The 14220-nt window shown below is 41.2% G+C and overlaps 1 protein-coding gene across 3 annotated transcripts in view; it reads right to left on the bottom strand.

Annotated features, from left to right (window-relative positions):
* The window catches only part of PARP9 (poly(ADP-ribose) polymerase family member 9), a 68392-nt gene that overhangs the window by 7969 nt on the left and 46203 nt on the right, over window positions 1-14220 (bottom strand). For all 3 annotated transcript variants that reach the window (XM_016192578.2, XM_060198268.1, XM_060198267.1), the window contains 2 exons: window positions 7231-7608; window positions 640-776 (listed from right to left, as the gene is read on the bottom strand). In XM_016192578.2, coding sequence (XP_016048064.2) covers window positions 640-776; window positions 7231-7608 — 515 coding nt within the window. The remainder of the gene's footprint in view (window positions 1-639; window positions 777-7230; window positions 7609-14220) is intronic.

Raw genomic sequence — 14220 nt, 5'->3', positions numbered from 1 at the left:
ATCCCTCCTTCCCTATTGATTTCTGGCTGTCTCTATTCAATAAATAAAGAAAGATAATAAAAAAATTTTAAAAATTCATTGAACAATCACTATATATATGCCAGACACTGGTAATGAAATGGTCAACAATGTAAACTTTCTTTTTCCTATTATAGGTCACTATTTGGCTAATGAGAGATTTTCAAAAACTAGGTAAACAGGAGCGAGAAAATATCTCAGTTGGTAGAAAGCAGGACTTTGCATGCTTGAGGCTCCTAGTTTGATATCCAGTGTTGTATATACTGGAGTGGTATTCTGACTTCTCTTTCTTTCTCATCTAAAATAAAAAATTTAAAAGGTCAATAATTATAATACTGTGTGTAAATACTACTACATTTATTTTATTTTGCTACAAGATAGACAGATGGCTTTTTTTTTTTTAAAACTTGATCTATACTTCTATATATCCTACCCATATATTTACCTCCTGACTCCAGATACATTCCTACACCTATCCTTTTCTAAAATCTTCTCAATCTTACTCATAGCAATCTAGGTCAGTAAGTAGCTAGGTTAGTCATCATCAGGTGAGTTTTCTTTTGGCTGCAGGACCATGTGAATTAGCAAGATGAGTCAAATTTTTCCTTTAATAAAGTATACCTTCACAACACTCAAACCACACTTTTCAAATTCTTTCTTTCGATCACGAATTTCCTGAGTTTCACAGCTCAGACATTTCAAAAATTTATTTTCTTCCATGCCATCCTGGTATTTTGATTGTTGATTAGTCCTTTGTCCTGAAAATGAGAAACACAAAACTTTCTCTCAATGGTCTGTGAAGGGGCAAAGGTTTGAAAAGAAATGTAATAAAAAAATTATAGAAATTTGGAGAAACAGATCAGCCAGTTAAAACTATAGCCCAGGTAGGGGTAGATAGCATATTGGTTATGCAAAGATACTTTTATGCCCGAGGCTCTGAAGTCCCAGGTTCAATCCCCATACCACCACAAACCAGAGCTGAACAGAGCTCTGGTTAAAACACACACACACACAAAAAAAAAAAAAAAAAAAAAAGAAAAAGAAAAACAAAAACTGTAGCCCTTGGAAGAAGCTAGGAAGTCTATTTTAGGTATATTCCAAGGGGCCCATGACTTTACTAATTTTGCTTGAGCCCAACAGCTAACATGTAAGTGTGTTGAAAGTATTGTCTGGGAAGATGGTGTCAGAATTGGGAGTAGGATTAGAAAGCTGGATCAGGGCAGAAAGTAGCTTCCAAATATAGGAAGAATATATAAATACCATTAACTGTAAACCCCACTGACCTGACCTAGGGCCCATCTCTCTTCATATTTAGCATAGGAGCCTGTGTAACCTCTGCATCCCTGTTGGCCTGAGCTCACATTCCATGGTCACAGCCAGAAACATTCTAGGCTGCACTCATTTCAGAACCAGTTTACGTTGAACAGTAGAGTATGTTGACCCAGCCTCCCTTCAGAGAGTGGGGCAATTTCTATCACTATTATTATGCATAGACAGAAAGGTCCTAGAGAGGCCCACAAGAGGGTCCACTATGTTGTTCCTGATGGAGACGACCAGTGATGGTGGAGAGACGGATCTGTTAGAGGTCTAGGCCCAACATATCTGTGTGGGAATCACCAGATTCCCTGGCTAGGGCTCTGGGTGATGCGGTGGCCTAGTAGTGGCCAAAAAGGCCATCATTAAAGTGTGCCAGTCTCTTGCCCTTATCCAGCTTTTGTAGTCCTTACTTTATCTGACAGGGATAGACTTAGAGTGATTAAGGGGAGTGAAATAAGAAGTAGGTGAGAAGGGTATATAGGGCTAAGTAGAAAATATTTGCTTAAGGGGGCTGGGCGGTGGTGCACTAGGTTAAGTGCACATAGTAAGAAGTGCAAGGACCCGCACAAGTATGCTGGTTTGAGCCCTTGGTTCTCCAAAGTGCCGGCATTGAGCCCCAGTAATAACCCTGGAGGCAAAAAAGAAAATATTTGATTAAGTACTTTATTTATTTATTTATTTTAGGTCTTTCTACTTGCTTGCTGCACTCATTGAGTCACTGCAGACTATTGCACACTTTTACTTTAAGGTATATATTTCCTCCTAAATTATGGGTACATGTACACATGTGCTCTATCTATCCCATGGGTCCTCATCTATATCTCATTTACTATATTCTTTTTCAACTTTTCAGCCACCAAGTAGCAGATGTTACCATGACACCAACCTGGGCAGACTATCTTATCAATGTGTCCTGGAACTCCATCTCCCCAGGGCCCTACCCCATTAGGGATAAGGACCTGTATAGCAACAGGCTGGGGGTATGGATCAACCTGCCAATGCCCATGTACAGCAGAGAAGCAATTACAGAAGCCATACCTTCCACCTTCTGCACCTCATAAAGATCTTTGGTCCATATTCCCAGAGGGATAAAGAATAGAGAAACTTCTAATGGAGGGGGTGGGCTGTGGAACTCTGGTGGTGGGAATAGTATGGAATCATATCCCTCTTATCCCACAATCTTTTTTTTTTTTTAATTTTTAAATTTTCTTTATTTATCTGATAGAGATAGGAAGAAATTGAGAGGGAGAGAGAGACACCTGCAGCTCTGCTTCACCACTCGCAAAGTTCTCCTCCCGCAGATGGGGACTGGGGGCTTGAACCCAGGTCCTGTGTGTTATAACATGCGCACTTAACCAGCTGCCCCACCACCCAGCCCTGTGGTGCCAAAGAAAGAATATTTTTTATTACATTTATTTATTGGATAGAGACAATCAGAAATCAAGAGGAAGGGGGTGATAGGGAGAGAGACAGAGAGACACCTGTAACACTGTTTCACCACTAGCAAAGTTTTACCCCTGCAAATGGGGAATGGGGCTTGAACTCGGGTCCCTGCTCATTGTAATATGTGCACTCAACCAGGTACGCCACCACCTGGCACCTTACCCTAAATCTTACTGATCATTATTAAATCACTAATAAAAAAAGAAAATAGTAAAAAATAAAAATAAAAAAAGAAAATAGTAAAAAAAAAATGCAGCCCTTGAATGTTTAGGATATGCAAATAGAACTGTAACTGTAATAAACTATAGGATAAACTAGACGGTTAGTAGACTTATCATTGTTGATTTGGATTCAGAACCCGAGGGAAAAATGATTAAATATATACTTCATCCATCAATGCTTTAATGATGATATATAAAAGTGTGGTTCCTAGGAAATATTTATAGTTTTAGCTATGATATCCACCAACAAAAAGAGACAGGCATAAGGAGACATTAAGGAATGATGGAGAGCAATATGCCATTTGTATAATGCATAAACTTTTCAAAAAGATTTCACATCTCTACCTCATTTGATCATTACAATTCCACTACAAAAATAATTAATATGACTTTATTAATGAAGAAACTGAAACACATAAATATAATATTAGGTAGTTAATAAGAGCACATCCAAGATTACAAACATGACTTTGCCCAATGCTTTTTGTAAGAGGCAAGAAAGGATACTGTGTACATATATTACTCAAATGCTACCCAATCAAGAAGACCAAAGTCTAGGTGTTAGTTTCATGATATTGTGTTTTCTCCTATCTTCTCTCTCCCTCTTTCCTTCCCTCTCCCTCTTCTCTCCTTTTCTCTCTCTCATCAGGGCACTGCTCAGTTCAGACTTATGGTGGTTCGAGGGATTGAACCTGGGACTTGAGAGCCTCAGGTATAAGAATCTGCTTGTATACCTATTATGCTAACTCTCTCTAATCATCTTTCTTTCTTTTTTTTTTTTTTTGCCTCCAGGGTTATTGTTGGGGCTCAGTGCCTGCACTACAAATCTACTGCTCCTAGAGGCCATTTTCCCCATTTTGTTGACCTTGCTGTTGCTCTTGTTGTTGTTACTGTTGACATTGCTGATTTTGTTGTTGGATAGGAACGAGAAAAATGGAGAGAGGAGGGGAAGACAGAGAGGGGGAGAGAAAGACAGACACCTAAAGACCTGCTTCACCACCCATGAAGAGACCCCCGCCCTCTGCAGGTGGGGAACTGGGGGCTCGAACCAGGATCCTTATACCGAGGTCCTTACGCTTTGTGTCATATGCGCTTAATCATCTATGCAACCGCCAGGCCCCATCTTTATTCCTTTTAAAAAATTCAAGATATGGGGCCAGGTGGTGGCACACCCAGTTGAGAGCACATGCCATAATATGCAAGGACCTACTTCAAGTCCCCAGCCCCCACCTATGGAGAGGAAGCCTCACGACTGGTGCCTCTCTATCTCCCCCTTTCATCTTAGTTTCTCTCTGTCTCTATTTAATAAGTAAATAAATAAATATATAAAAATAATTTAAAATAAAGAAACCACCACCCAAACAAAGAGATCTCTCACAGAATGGGAGAAGATCTTTACATGTCATACATCAGACAAAAGGCTAATAACCAAAAAGAGCTCACTAGACTCAGTAACAAAAAAACAAATGACCCCATCCAAAAATGGGGAGAGGATATGAACAGAATATTCACCATAGAAGAGATACAAAAGACCAACAAACATCTGGAAAAATGTTCCAAGTCATTGATTGTCAGAGAAATTAAAATAAAGACAACAATGAAATACCACTTCACTCCTGTGAGAATGTCATACATCAGAGAAGTTAGCAGCAACAAATTCTGGAGAGGTTGTGGGGACAAAGGAGCCCTCCTGCACTGCTGGTGGGAATGTAAATTGGTCCAACCCCTGTGGAGAGCAGTGTGGAGAACTCTCAGAAGCCTAGAAGTGGACCTACCTGCCATGGTGTAGCAGACCAAATAATGTACATGAATAAATTTCTAATAGCTGGGACAGTAGGGGTAACTTTATTATTAGAATCAGAAGCTTTATAGGAGACAGATGTTTTATCTTCTTACCTTGAGAAGCATTAGTATCCGTTTCAAAAATCCACATTCATTTTAGAAGATAAGTAGAAATCATAACTTTGTTTATCATTCTTGAGTACTATTTTATCTGTTTTGACACTAGGTTTTCTGGGGATTGTGGAAGATCGTGGATAGTTCATTTATTGTAAACTCTGACTGTTTCTACATGAAGAGTTCTTTGAAATTCTGCATCTGAATTTTTATACTAATTCTGTTCTGCCCACTACAACCAGTGTTATTTCTACAAGTTTGATATTATTTTAGCTTAAAGTTTGCTTCTCCCCATTTATTTCAAGAAAAAAATCTGAATACTTTCATATGATTTATAAAGACTTATATAATTGAGTTCCAGCTATGGCCAAGGTGGTTCAAATTTCCTTCCTTCTTTCCTTCCTTTCTTCCTTCTTCCCTCCCTTCCTTCCTTCCTTCCTTCCTTCCTTCCTTCCTTCCTTCCTTCCTTCCTTCCTTCCTTCCTTCCTTCTCCTAGAGCACGGCTCAGCTCTGGTTTATAGTGGTGCAGGGAATAGAGCCTGAGACCTTGAAGCCTCAGGCATTACAGTCTCTTTGTATAACCATTATGCTATCTCCCCCCCTCACATTTTCTTTCTTTGCTTCGTTAACCACTACTTATTCTTTTGTTTGTTTTACTTTAATGAGAGAGGGAGAGGAAGAGGAAGAGAGAGACAGAGACAGAGAGAGAGACAGAGAGAATGCTTGTTTTACTTTAATGAGAGAGGGAGAGGAAGAGAGAGAGAGAGAGAATGTGAGAGAGCGCTGGTGACAGTTCTGGCTTATGGTGATGAGGTTGACTGAACCTGGGACTTTGGAGCCTCAAGCATGAAATTCTTTTTGCATAACCATTTTACTATCTCTCCCAACCTCACTATTCTATGACTTATCTTCTGAGAAGTTTGTCCTTTAATACTCATTTGGGGTTAGGTAACTAACCCTCTAGATACCTCCCAAATCAATTTCTCCCTCATCCTTCATAATAACTTGCTGACTTCTCAATTTCCCCAATTGGATTCCGAATGGAAAGAATAATCATCCTGTCATTATATTCTCAAGACCTAGCACAATGTTGGGCACATATCAATGATGCAACACACAGTAGCAGAATAAATGAATAAAATAAATCATAGACTCCTAAGGTGGGGTTTTCATTGTTTTCTTTCTTGTATTTCTTTTATCTTTCTTTTAAAATATTTTATTTACTTATTATTTGATAGAGATAGAAAGAAACTGAGAGGGGGTCAAAAAGAGAAGGATGAATATGGGATGATCTCACTCAGACAGATGTTGAAAAATAAGAACAGAAAAGAAAACACAAACCAGAACCTAGACTGGAGTTGGTGTATTGCACCAAAGTAAAAGACTCTAGGGTGGGGGGAGGGTTCAAGTCCTGGAACACGATGGCAGAGAAGGACCTAGTGGGGGTTGAATTGTTATGTGGAAAACTGAGATATGTTACACATGTACAAACTACTGTAGTTTACTGTTGACTATAAACCATTAATACCCCAATTAAAAAAAAGAAATTGAGAGGGGGGATAGAGAGGGAAAGAGACAGAGATATACCTGCAGCACTAATACACCACTCATGAAGTTTTACCCCTGCAGGGGGGACCAGAGGATTGGACCTGGGTCCTTGAGCACTGTAATGTGTGTGCTTAACCAAGTGCACCATCACCTGGCCCCTTAAAGTGGCATTTTCAATAGTATAATCTTGTTAGCTCTTTGTTATCACTACAGTTTCCAAATTCCCACAGTTTTCCTGATGGATTACATCTCACTGAATGGATGATACTTGAGTGCACCTCACTTTATACCCAGCAATGAATTGGATAATTAGAGCAATGGATAATTAACTTTGGTGAGAGGGCTCAAAAGGGTAGTTTTAGGTCTTCTAATGTTCCCAGCAACAAATAAACACAGTAAAATCCACATAAAGAGATGAATTAAGCAGTGGAATGTGTCATGTTTGAATACTCCATCTATAAGAATCAGAGATGCACTTTTTCCTCCAGAGTTTGCGTTTAGATTATTAATGTAGCCCAGGGTTTCGTTTACCATGTAATTGCCTCTTAAGCAATCCATGCCATCCTAAGTCTGTGTGTGTGTGTGTGTGTGTGTGTGTGTGCTCACTCCTATTTATTAATAATTAATCCAGCTGGTGGGACAAGAACTAATAAACTATCATAAAACTGTAGCCTAACACAGAGCTGCTCTTTCTTTTCTTCTAAACAATCTCTTATTCACACATGCTTATACCCAAAATAAGGAAGAGCTGAGAAAGCTGTCATCTCAACTTAATAAACCTACTTACCTATTATATTCCAAAGGTCTTGCTCCTTTTTTCTTGTCATTTCTGCTTGAACTTCACATAGCATGTTTTCAATCTTTATTACAACTTCAGTGAGGTCAGCCTTGGCTCCTTTAATCTCCAATTTTGTATTTCCAGGATAGATAATCTCTGTGATAGAGATACCTAGGGTTTTCTGGAGCTGAGACAAAAATCTATGTTCCTTTTTCCCAAGGTAGAGGATATAATTATTCTCAATGACGTGGTCGTTCTGGAAGGACAGCATCCTTTGGATCCATGCTTGGGCTTCATTCATCTTTTCTAAATTGCAGCCCATCAGATTGATTGCAGGGAATGTAGCTGTAAGTTCATTTTCTCTCTTCTCTCCTGTCCACTGAGAGACTGAAAAAGCAATCACAGAATGCAGGTAGGTTTTAAACCAGGGATATACAAAATGTGTCAATGTACAGATGAATTCAGTTTTTATCTCAGCATATATATTAACCAACTATTATTTCCTGATGACTGGTCTCTTCCTCAAAGCCTTATTACTATTGGGTTTAAAATCAAACTTTTATAAGAGTCATAGAGATTTAAGAGTTGAGATTCCTCTCTTTTTTTTTTTTGAAACAGGTATTCCAAATTACAAAAAGAATACATGGTTATTGTTTTTAAAAAATAAAATTATCAAAATATAAGAATACTTACATAATTCTGTCAAAGATTTTTTTATATTATATATAGATATAACAGACATTTTCTTTCTTTTCTTTTTTACCAGAGTGCTGGTCATCTCTGGCTTAAGGTGGTGTGGGGGATTGAACCTGGGACTTCAGAGCCTCAGGCATGACAATTTGTTTGCATAACCATTATGCCATCTACCCCAGCCCATAATAGGCATTTTCTATCTCTACAAGAATTTGGAGTTTAGAGGCTGCTGCTCAACATACTATATCTCAGCAGAAAAGGAAACAAGATTATATATGTATTTTAGAGAGAGAGAGAGAGAGAGAGAGAGAGAGAGAGATATTCTAAAAATGTCCTTCAATGTAGTGGGGGCCTGACGCTGAGGAATTATTCTGATGCAGTCTCCGCCCCCAGGTTTTACCACACCCTGCGAAATCCTAGCAGTGCCCCCTTCAACCAATCCTGGCCCCACACATCACCCCTGGTTGTCGCCCAATAAAAGCCCCCTTACCCTCACCCCTTGTTCTCTCTGGGCTCTTGGCTCCCCCTCTCTCTCTCGGCTCCTTCGGCTCTCTCTCAGATCTCTCTTCCTTCTCTCGCCCCATGGTCAGGTAGTGGGGACGGCCATTGTCGGCTGACTCCACGTGGCCTGAGCCACCCCCCCATCCTATAATAAAGATTTGTGTACCCCACTTGCTCTGGACTTCCTCTCTCTTCTCTTCTCCGTGGTGCAACCCGACACCTGACCACAACCACAACAACAACATCTGGCGCCCATCGTGTTCCGCACCCACGCCCCGCTGGGTAGCCCAGCCTGAGGTCCCTGAAAGCTGCCCAGACACAGGTAAGTGGCATCCGCCCACCTCTGTGGCCCCGCGTTTCCCTCCACCATGGGAAATTTTTCGTTTTATGAGGAGGTGTCCCAGTCATTATCTCCTTCTCTCTTGGGACAGATTCGTGCTCTCAGAGACAGTTTAATTTTTGCTACACCGTGGGTTCTCATAGCTATAATCACGACTTACAAGATATGTACAATGTGGTCTGCCTTGAGGCTACACGACCTTGAGGCGGAGATACATGAGTTAAAGCACATGTGCTTAAGACTTAGACGCCCTAAGCGATCAGCCGCTAGACCCAAAAATTCTGTTCCCACAGACGTGTACACATGTTTGGAAGCTCCTTCTCTGACCCCACCCCCTGCCACCCGGGTTCAGCTTCTCCTGAGGCTTCCTCTTCTCTGGCCCTACCCCCTGCTGATACGTCATCATTAAGAGACCTAGTGGCTAAGATACGAGAGTTAAAGGATATTTTTTCAGCATTTAAGGACCTTAAACTATGTGCAGTCTGCCCGGAGAGCTCCGTCCCTGTAGATACATGTTCAGTTTCCCCTGAGGCCACTACAGCAGTTTCCACGGCACCTTCCACTTCTGTAGCTCCCACTCCTTTGCCATCGAACCAAATCCACACCTTCCCAGTAAACGTGGCCCCCTCTAAACAAAACCCTCAGCTGTGGCAGCCGTACACCTCTAAGAGCCTGGACAACTCAGACAAGCGGTCAGGGAGGACGGAATTCACGCGCCATGGACTAAGTCCATTTTAAGGAGTTTTTACCAGCACCTTAACACCCCCCAGGACTGGAAAGACCTGGCTTGTGCTGCACTCCCAGATGCCCTCTACCTATAGTGGACAGCATGCTTCCGTGATGAGTGCTCTAGACAATCACTGGAAAATAGTAACAAACAGGTAGAATGAAATGTTGATGCTTTGTTTGGAGCAGGAGCTTATGAATCTGGAGCTCAGCAGGCAGAAGCCAGGTTTCCAACCGGTTATTTTGAACAGGTACGCATCTGCCCAACACAAGCATGGGAAAGGGTGACCCCACCCAATGTAGATTCGTCAGTTCCCATTAACTCTCTTTGCCAAGGCACTGATGAATCATTAGCGATCTTCATCTCAAGGGTGAAGACAAGCTTAGAGAGAAAGGTTTATAATCCTGACGTCCACTCACTACTCCTGCACTCTATTGTCTGGGAAGGCATGGTACCACAATTCCGTCAGGCATGCCTTAATCTTAAACACCTACACCCAGATAATTGGATTTTAGCGACACAGGAACTTACATCAGGCAATTATGGGGCATCCGCTACGACATAAGTTTATGCAGTTAGACCACGTAATCAAAACGGGGCCTGCTTTCAGTGTGGTCGCCAAGGACATTGGCGTAACCAATGTCCTGATAAGCTGTGACCACGCCTCCAGTCAGGGAGCCAGAAGCCACGTAAGATCTGTCCAAGATGTTGTAAAGAGTTTCACTGGAAGAGAGATTGTTGGTCAAATTTTCACAAAGATGGCACGCCCCTGAATGGTACAAATTCAGGGCCTGATTTTTGTGTACCACTCCTGTTTTAGAACGCGGTCACCCTTCCATGACAGTAAAGATTGGCAATATTCCTTTTAAATTTTTGATTGACACGGGGACAGAAAAGACGATTTTAAGGCAAGCAGAGATTCCCCAAGATTGGGAACTTATCCTTGGACCCAGTATACATGGAGTAGGAGGGGTGACCCAATCATTTTGCACACGAGACTCGCTCATGTGGGAAGACCCAGAAGGTTCTACTGGACACTTCCACCCTTTGGTAGCTGATATTAGCACCAACCTACTGGGCAGGGATATTCTGGAATGTCTTGATGTTAGGATATCCACAGATGCCTCTGCAGAGCGTAACACTCGTTCCCGCAAGACCAGATCTAATCAGCACCCCCAATACTAAATGCCACTGTTCGTAGCCAAACACCCCGCTTAAGCTGGATTTCTAATGAGCCTGTCTGGGTGGAACAGTGGCCTTTACCTAGGGATAAGCTAGAAATTTTAAAAGAGCTCGTCCAAGAGCAGTTGTCCTTGGGACACATTCGTCATTCTCGAAGCCCAAGGAATACTCCTGTCTTTGTGATTAAAAAGCACTCGGGAAAATGGCGCCTCCTTCAAGATCTCCGTGCGGTAAATAAAACCATGCAGGTCTGGGGCTCCCCCCAAAGGGGTTTGCCTCTTGCTTCTGCAATTCCCACGGGAATTCCAATCATAGCTATTGATATACAAGATTGTTTTTTCTCTATTCCCTTGCGTCTGCAAGATTGTAAACGTTTTACCTTCTCTGTTCTATCTATTAATAATGCCAGCCCTGCTGATAGATTTGAATGGGTGGTGCTACCCCAGGGTATGGCCAATAGTCCTACAATTTGTCAGGAGGCTGTTAAATCTGCCCTTGTCCCATATATTCATAAGGGCCTTCATGTTTTTCATTATACAGATGATATTTTAATATGGGGAAAATCAGATACAGACCTCTGTGCCCTACGTGATTTTCTCATTCCTGCATTAAAGAAAAGCGGCCTTAATGTAGCTCCTGAGAAGAGACAGCTAATTCCTCCAATTTCTTTCTTAGGTTCAGAGATTTCTTTAACACAAATTCGTTCCTTAAAACCTAATGTCACCTTTCCTTCTAACCTTAATCTTGCTTCTTTACAAAGTTTTCTAGGAAATTTAAATTGGCTTAGGCAGTATCTCTATCTGCCTACAAGCTGCTTCCAACCACTGTTTGACCTGTTGAAAGGAAACAAACAGCCCTCTTCAAAACGTAAGTTAACTCCCGAGGCCTCCTCGGCATTGGAGAGGGTTAACCAGGCCCTCCAGGACATGCACCTTGTATGATTCTCCCCCTCCTCTCCGGTAAAGTTCTAATCTTCAACTCCACCCCCACAGTAGTAGGGACATTGTGGCAAGACCATGGAGCTCTCAAGTGGCTTCACACGCCAGTAGGAGGAGCTCCAAGACTCCTCACTGAGATAGACGCATTAGCATTCATGGTTCGCCAAGGGAGAAATAGGTCTGTGCAGGTCTTAGAGAAAGAACCGGATTTAATTATTCTGCCCTTTTCTCTTACAGATACAGAGTGGCTTATACGCCATCATTCCCACTTTGTCATAAGCTTCGTGGGGTTTCCAGGACAAATAGATAACCATTTTCCTTCTAATAAATTGATAGCTTCTTTACCTCTTCTGCCTCTACTGGCACCTAAACTTTTCTCTTGGGATCCCATTCCTTCTGCTCCTACTATCTTTAATGATGGCGGAAAAAGGGGAGCTGCTGCCCTTATATATTACCCAGACAATCTCCTAAACCTCTCTTTACTGAGCTTCCTGAGAATTCCCCTCCGTATAAAGAACTTTATGCTGTTTTCCTTGCATTAAAGCTGTACCAGAATCCTTCAACCTTTTTTCTGACAGCGTGTATACTGTTAACTTACTCCCATGGCTTGCTCATTCTTATGTAAAAATTGATGACAACCCACTTTCCCCTCTCTTGATTCAAATCGCCTCTGTTCTCTGTTCTCGAACCCAACCACTGTATATTCAACACCTTCATTCCCACAGCCCTCTTCCTGGTTCCCTGTCTGAAGGGAATGCCGCAGTTGACCGCCTTGCCTCCACAGGAACTTTCCCAGTCTCTGTCTCTGATCCTGCTAATTTTCATTCTCTAACACATGTTAATCTTAAAGGCCTTCGAGCTCGATTTCCTGATGTTCCTGTACTACAGTTAAAACATATCCTTGCTACATGCTCTTCTTGTGCAAGTCTCATAAAGACACCTGCTATCCAGACCCTTGGGGTTAACCCCCGAGGTTTAAAAGCTAATGCTATCTGGCAAATTGATGTCACCCACATACCAAACTTTGGCAAACAAAAATATGTGTTTGTCTCAATTGATACCTTTTCTAAATTTATGTGGGCTACAGCTCAGATAGGAGAAAGCTATAAAAAGCTTAAAAGCCATATGCTCTCCTGTTTTGCTGTGATGGGCTTACATCTTCAACTGAAAACTGACCGTAGACCGGCGTTTACCAGCAAACAATTTAAAGATTTTTGTTCCCTCTGGAACATTACTCATACCACAGGCATTCCCTATAATCCACAGGGACAAAGCATTGTCAAGAGGGCCCATCAAACCCTTAAGGCTAAATTAAATAAAATTAAAGGAGGAATGTACCCCCCGAATATCCAGCTAGCAAAAGCCAAAGCCTTAACTACGTTAAATCTCTTTAATATTTACAATAACTTGAACCTACCTCCTATCATTCTTCACTGGCAAACACCATCTACCCTCCCATCCAGTAAGGTCAAATGGAGACACCCACTTGATAAAATTTGGAAAGGGCCTGACCCACTATTTACCATGGGAAGGGGTTTCGCATGCGTTTTCTCTCAAAATTTCTCTAAACCTGTCTGGGTTCCTGCCCGCCGTGTCCGACAATACCCGCAGGATGGCGCTGTCATCCCTGAAGAACAAGAAATACTACAAGAGGACCAGATGCAGGATACATCCCAGGACCCATAATACGACATGGCAGTACCTACAAAATCTGGCTCACAGAGACCTCTCTCCTACCCTTTCCCTGAATGTCTTCTGTTATAACTGGCCAGTTGTGTTTTGTGAGTGAGTGTGTTGAATGTACAGAGACCTCTCTCCTTCCCTTTCCCTGAATGTCTTCTGTTATAACTGGCCAGTTGTGTTTTGTGAGTGAGTGTGTTGAATGACAAAAAAATTTTTTTTTTCATGACCCATCTGCTCGGAGTACTCTAAAAGGTAATTGGCTTTATATAAAAATGCTGGACGCAGCCAAAGTTTCTGGGGACATCCAGAAACATTCCAAAATTTTTGTTTTTCTCCTTCTTTTGATTTTTATATATAGTTTTTGGTATATATGTAAGTGTTTACTCTTAAACTGTGTGACTAATGACAGATATAAATTTGTTTTTAAAATGATATGTTTTTATAACAAAAGTTCTTTTTCCTCCAGTATGTTATAACTAAATGTTTATGGGTATGTCTTAAGTTTGGTAACACTCAAAAGTGTAACCTTACAGCTACATTATTACCAGACAAGGTAAAAATTAATTTGCTAAGGTAACTAACTATTTAAGGTAAAAGTCTAAATGTTTAACGTGACTATACATTCCCAAAACTAAAATATATACATTTTATATACAGGACACCCTTGGAGAGCCCCCAAAGGTGCCCTGTAAACTATCTTGTGGAATTTAATCCACAACAGATCTGGCATCAATCTGACACTATAAACGTTAAAATCATTGTCACGAAAATGCATTAACTCTCTAAGCAATTTGAGTCTGTTTAAAATACATATTTTAGCTAAAATTGGTCTCAAGATCCTGCGGTAGAGACTGCTACAGGAGGTCACATTAGAAGACCTTTAAATAAAATCATAGAGAGATTTAAACCAATTATAATCATCGAGGTATCAACTA

This window comes from Erinaceus europaeus, chromosome 9 (genome assembly GCF_950295315.1).
Source record: "Erinaceus europaeus chromosome 9, mEriEur2.1, whole genome shotgun sequence".
Lineage (NCBI taxonomy): Eukaryota > Metazoa > Chordata > Mammalia > Eulipotyphla > Erinaceidae > Erinaceus > Erinaceus europaeus.
This window is presented reverse-complemented; position numbering and strand designations above follow the sequence as displayed.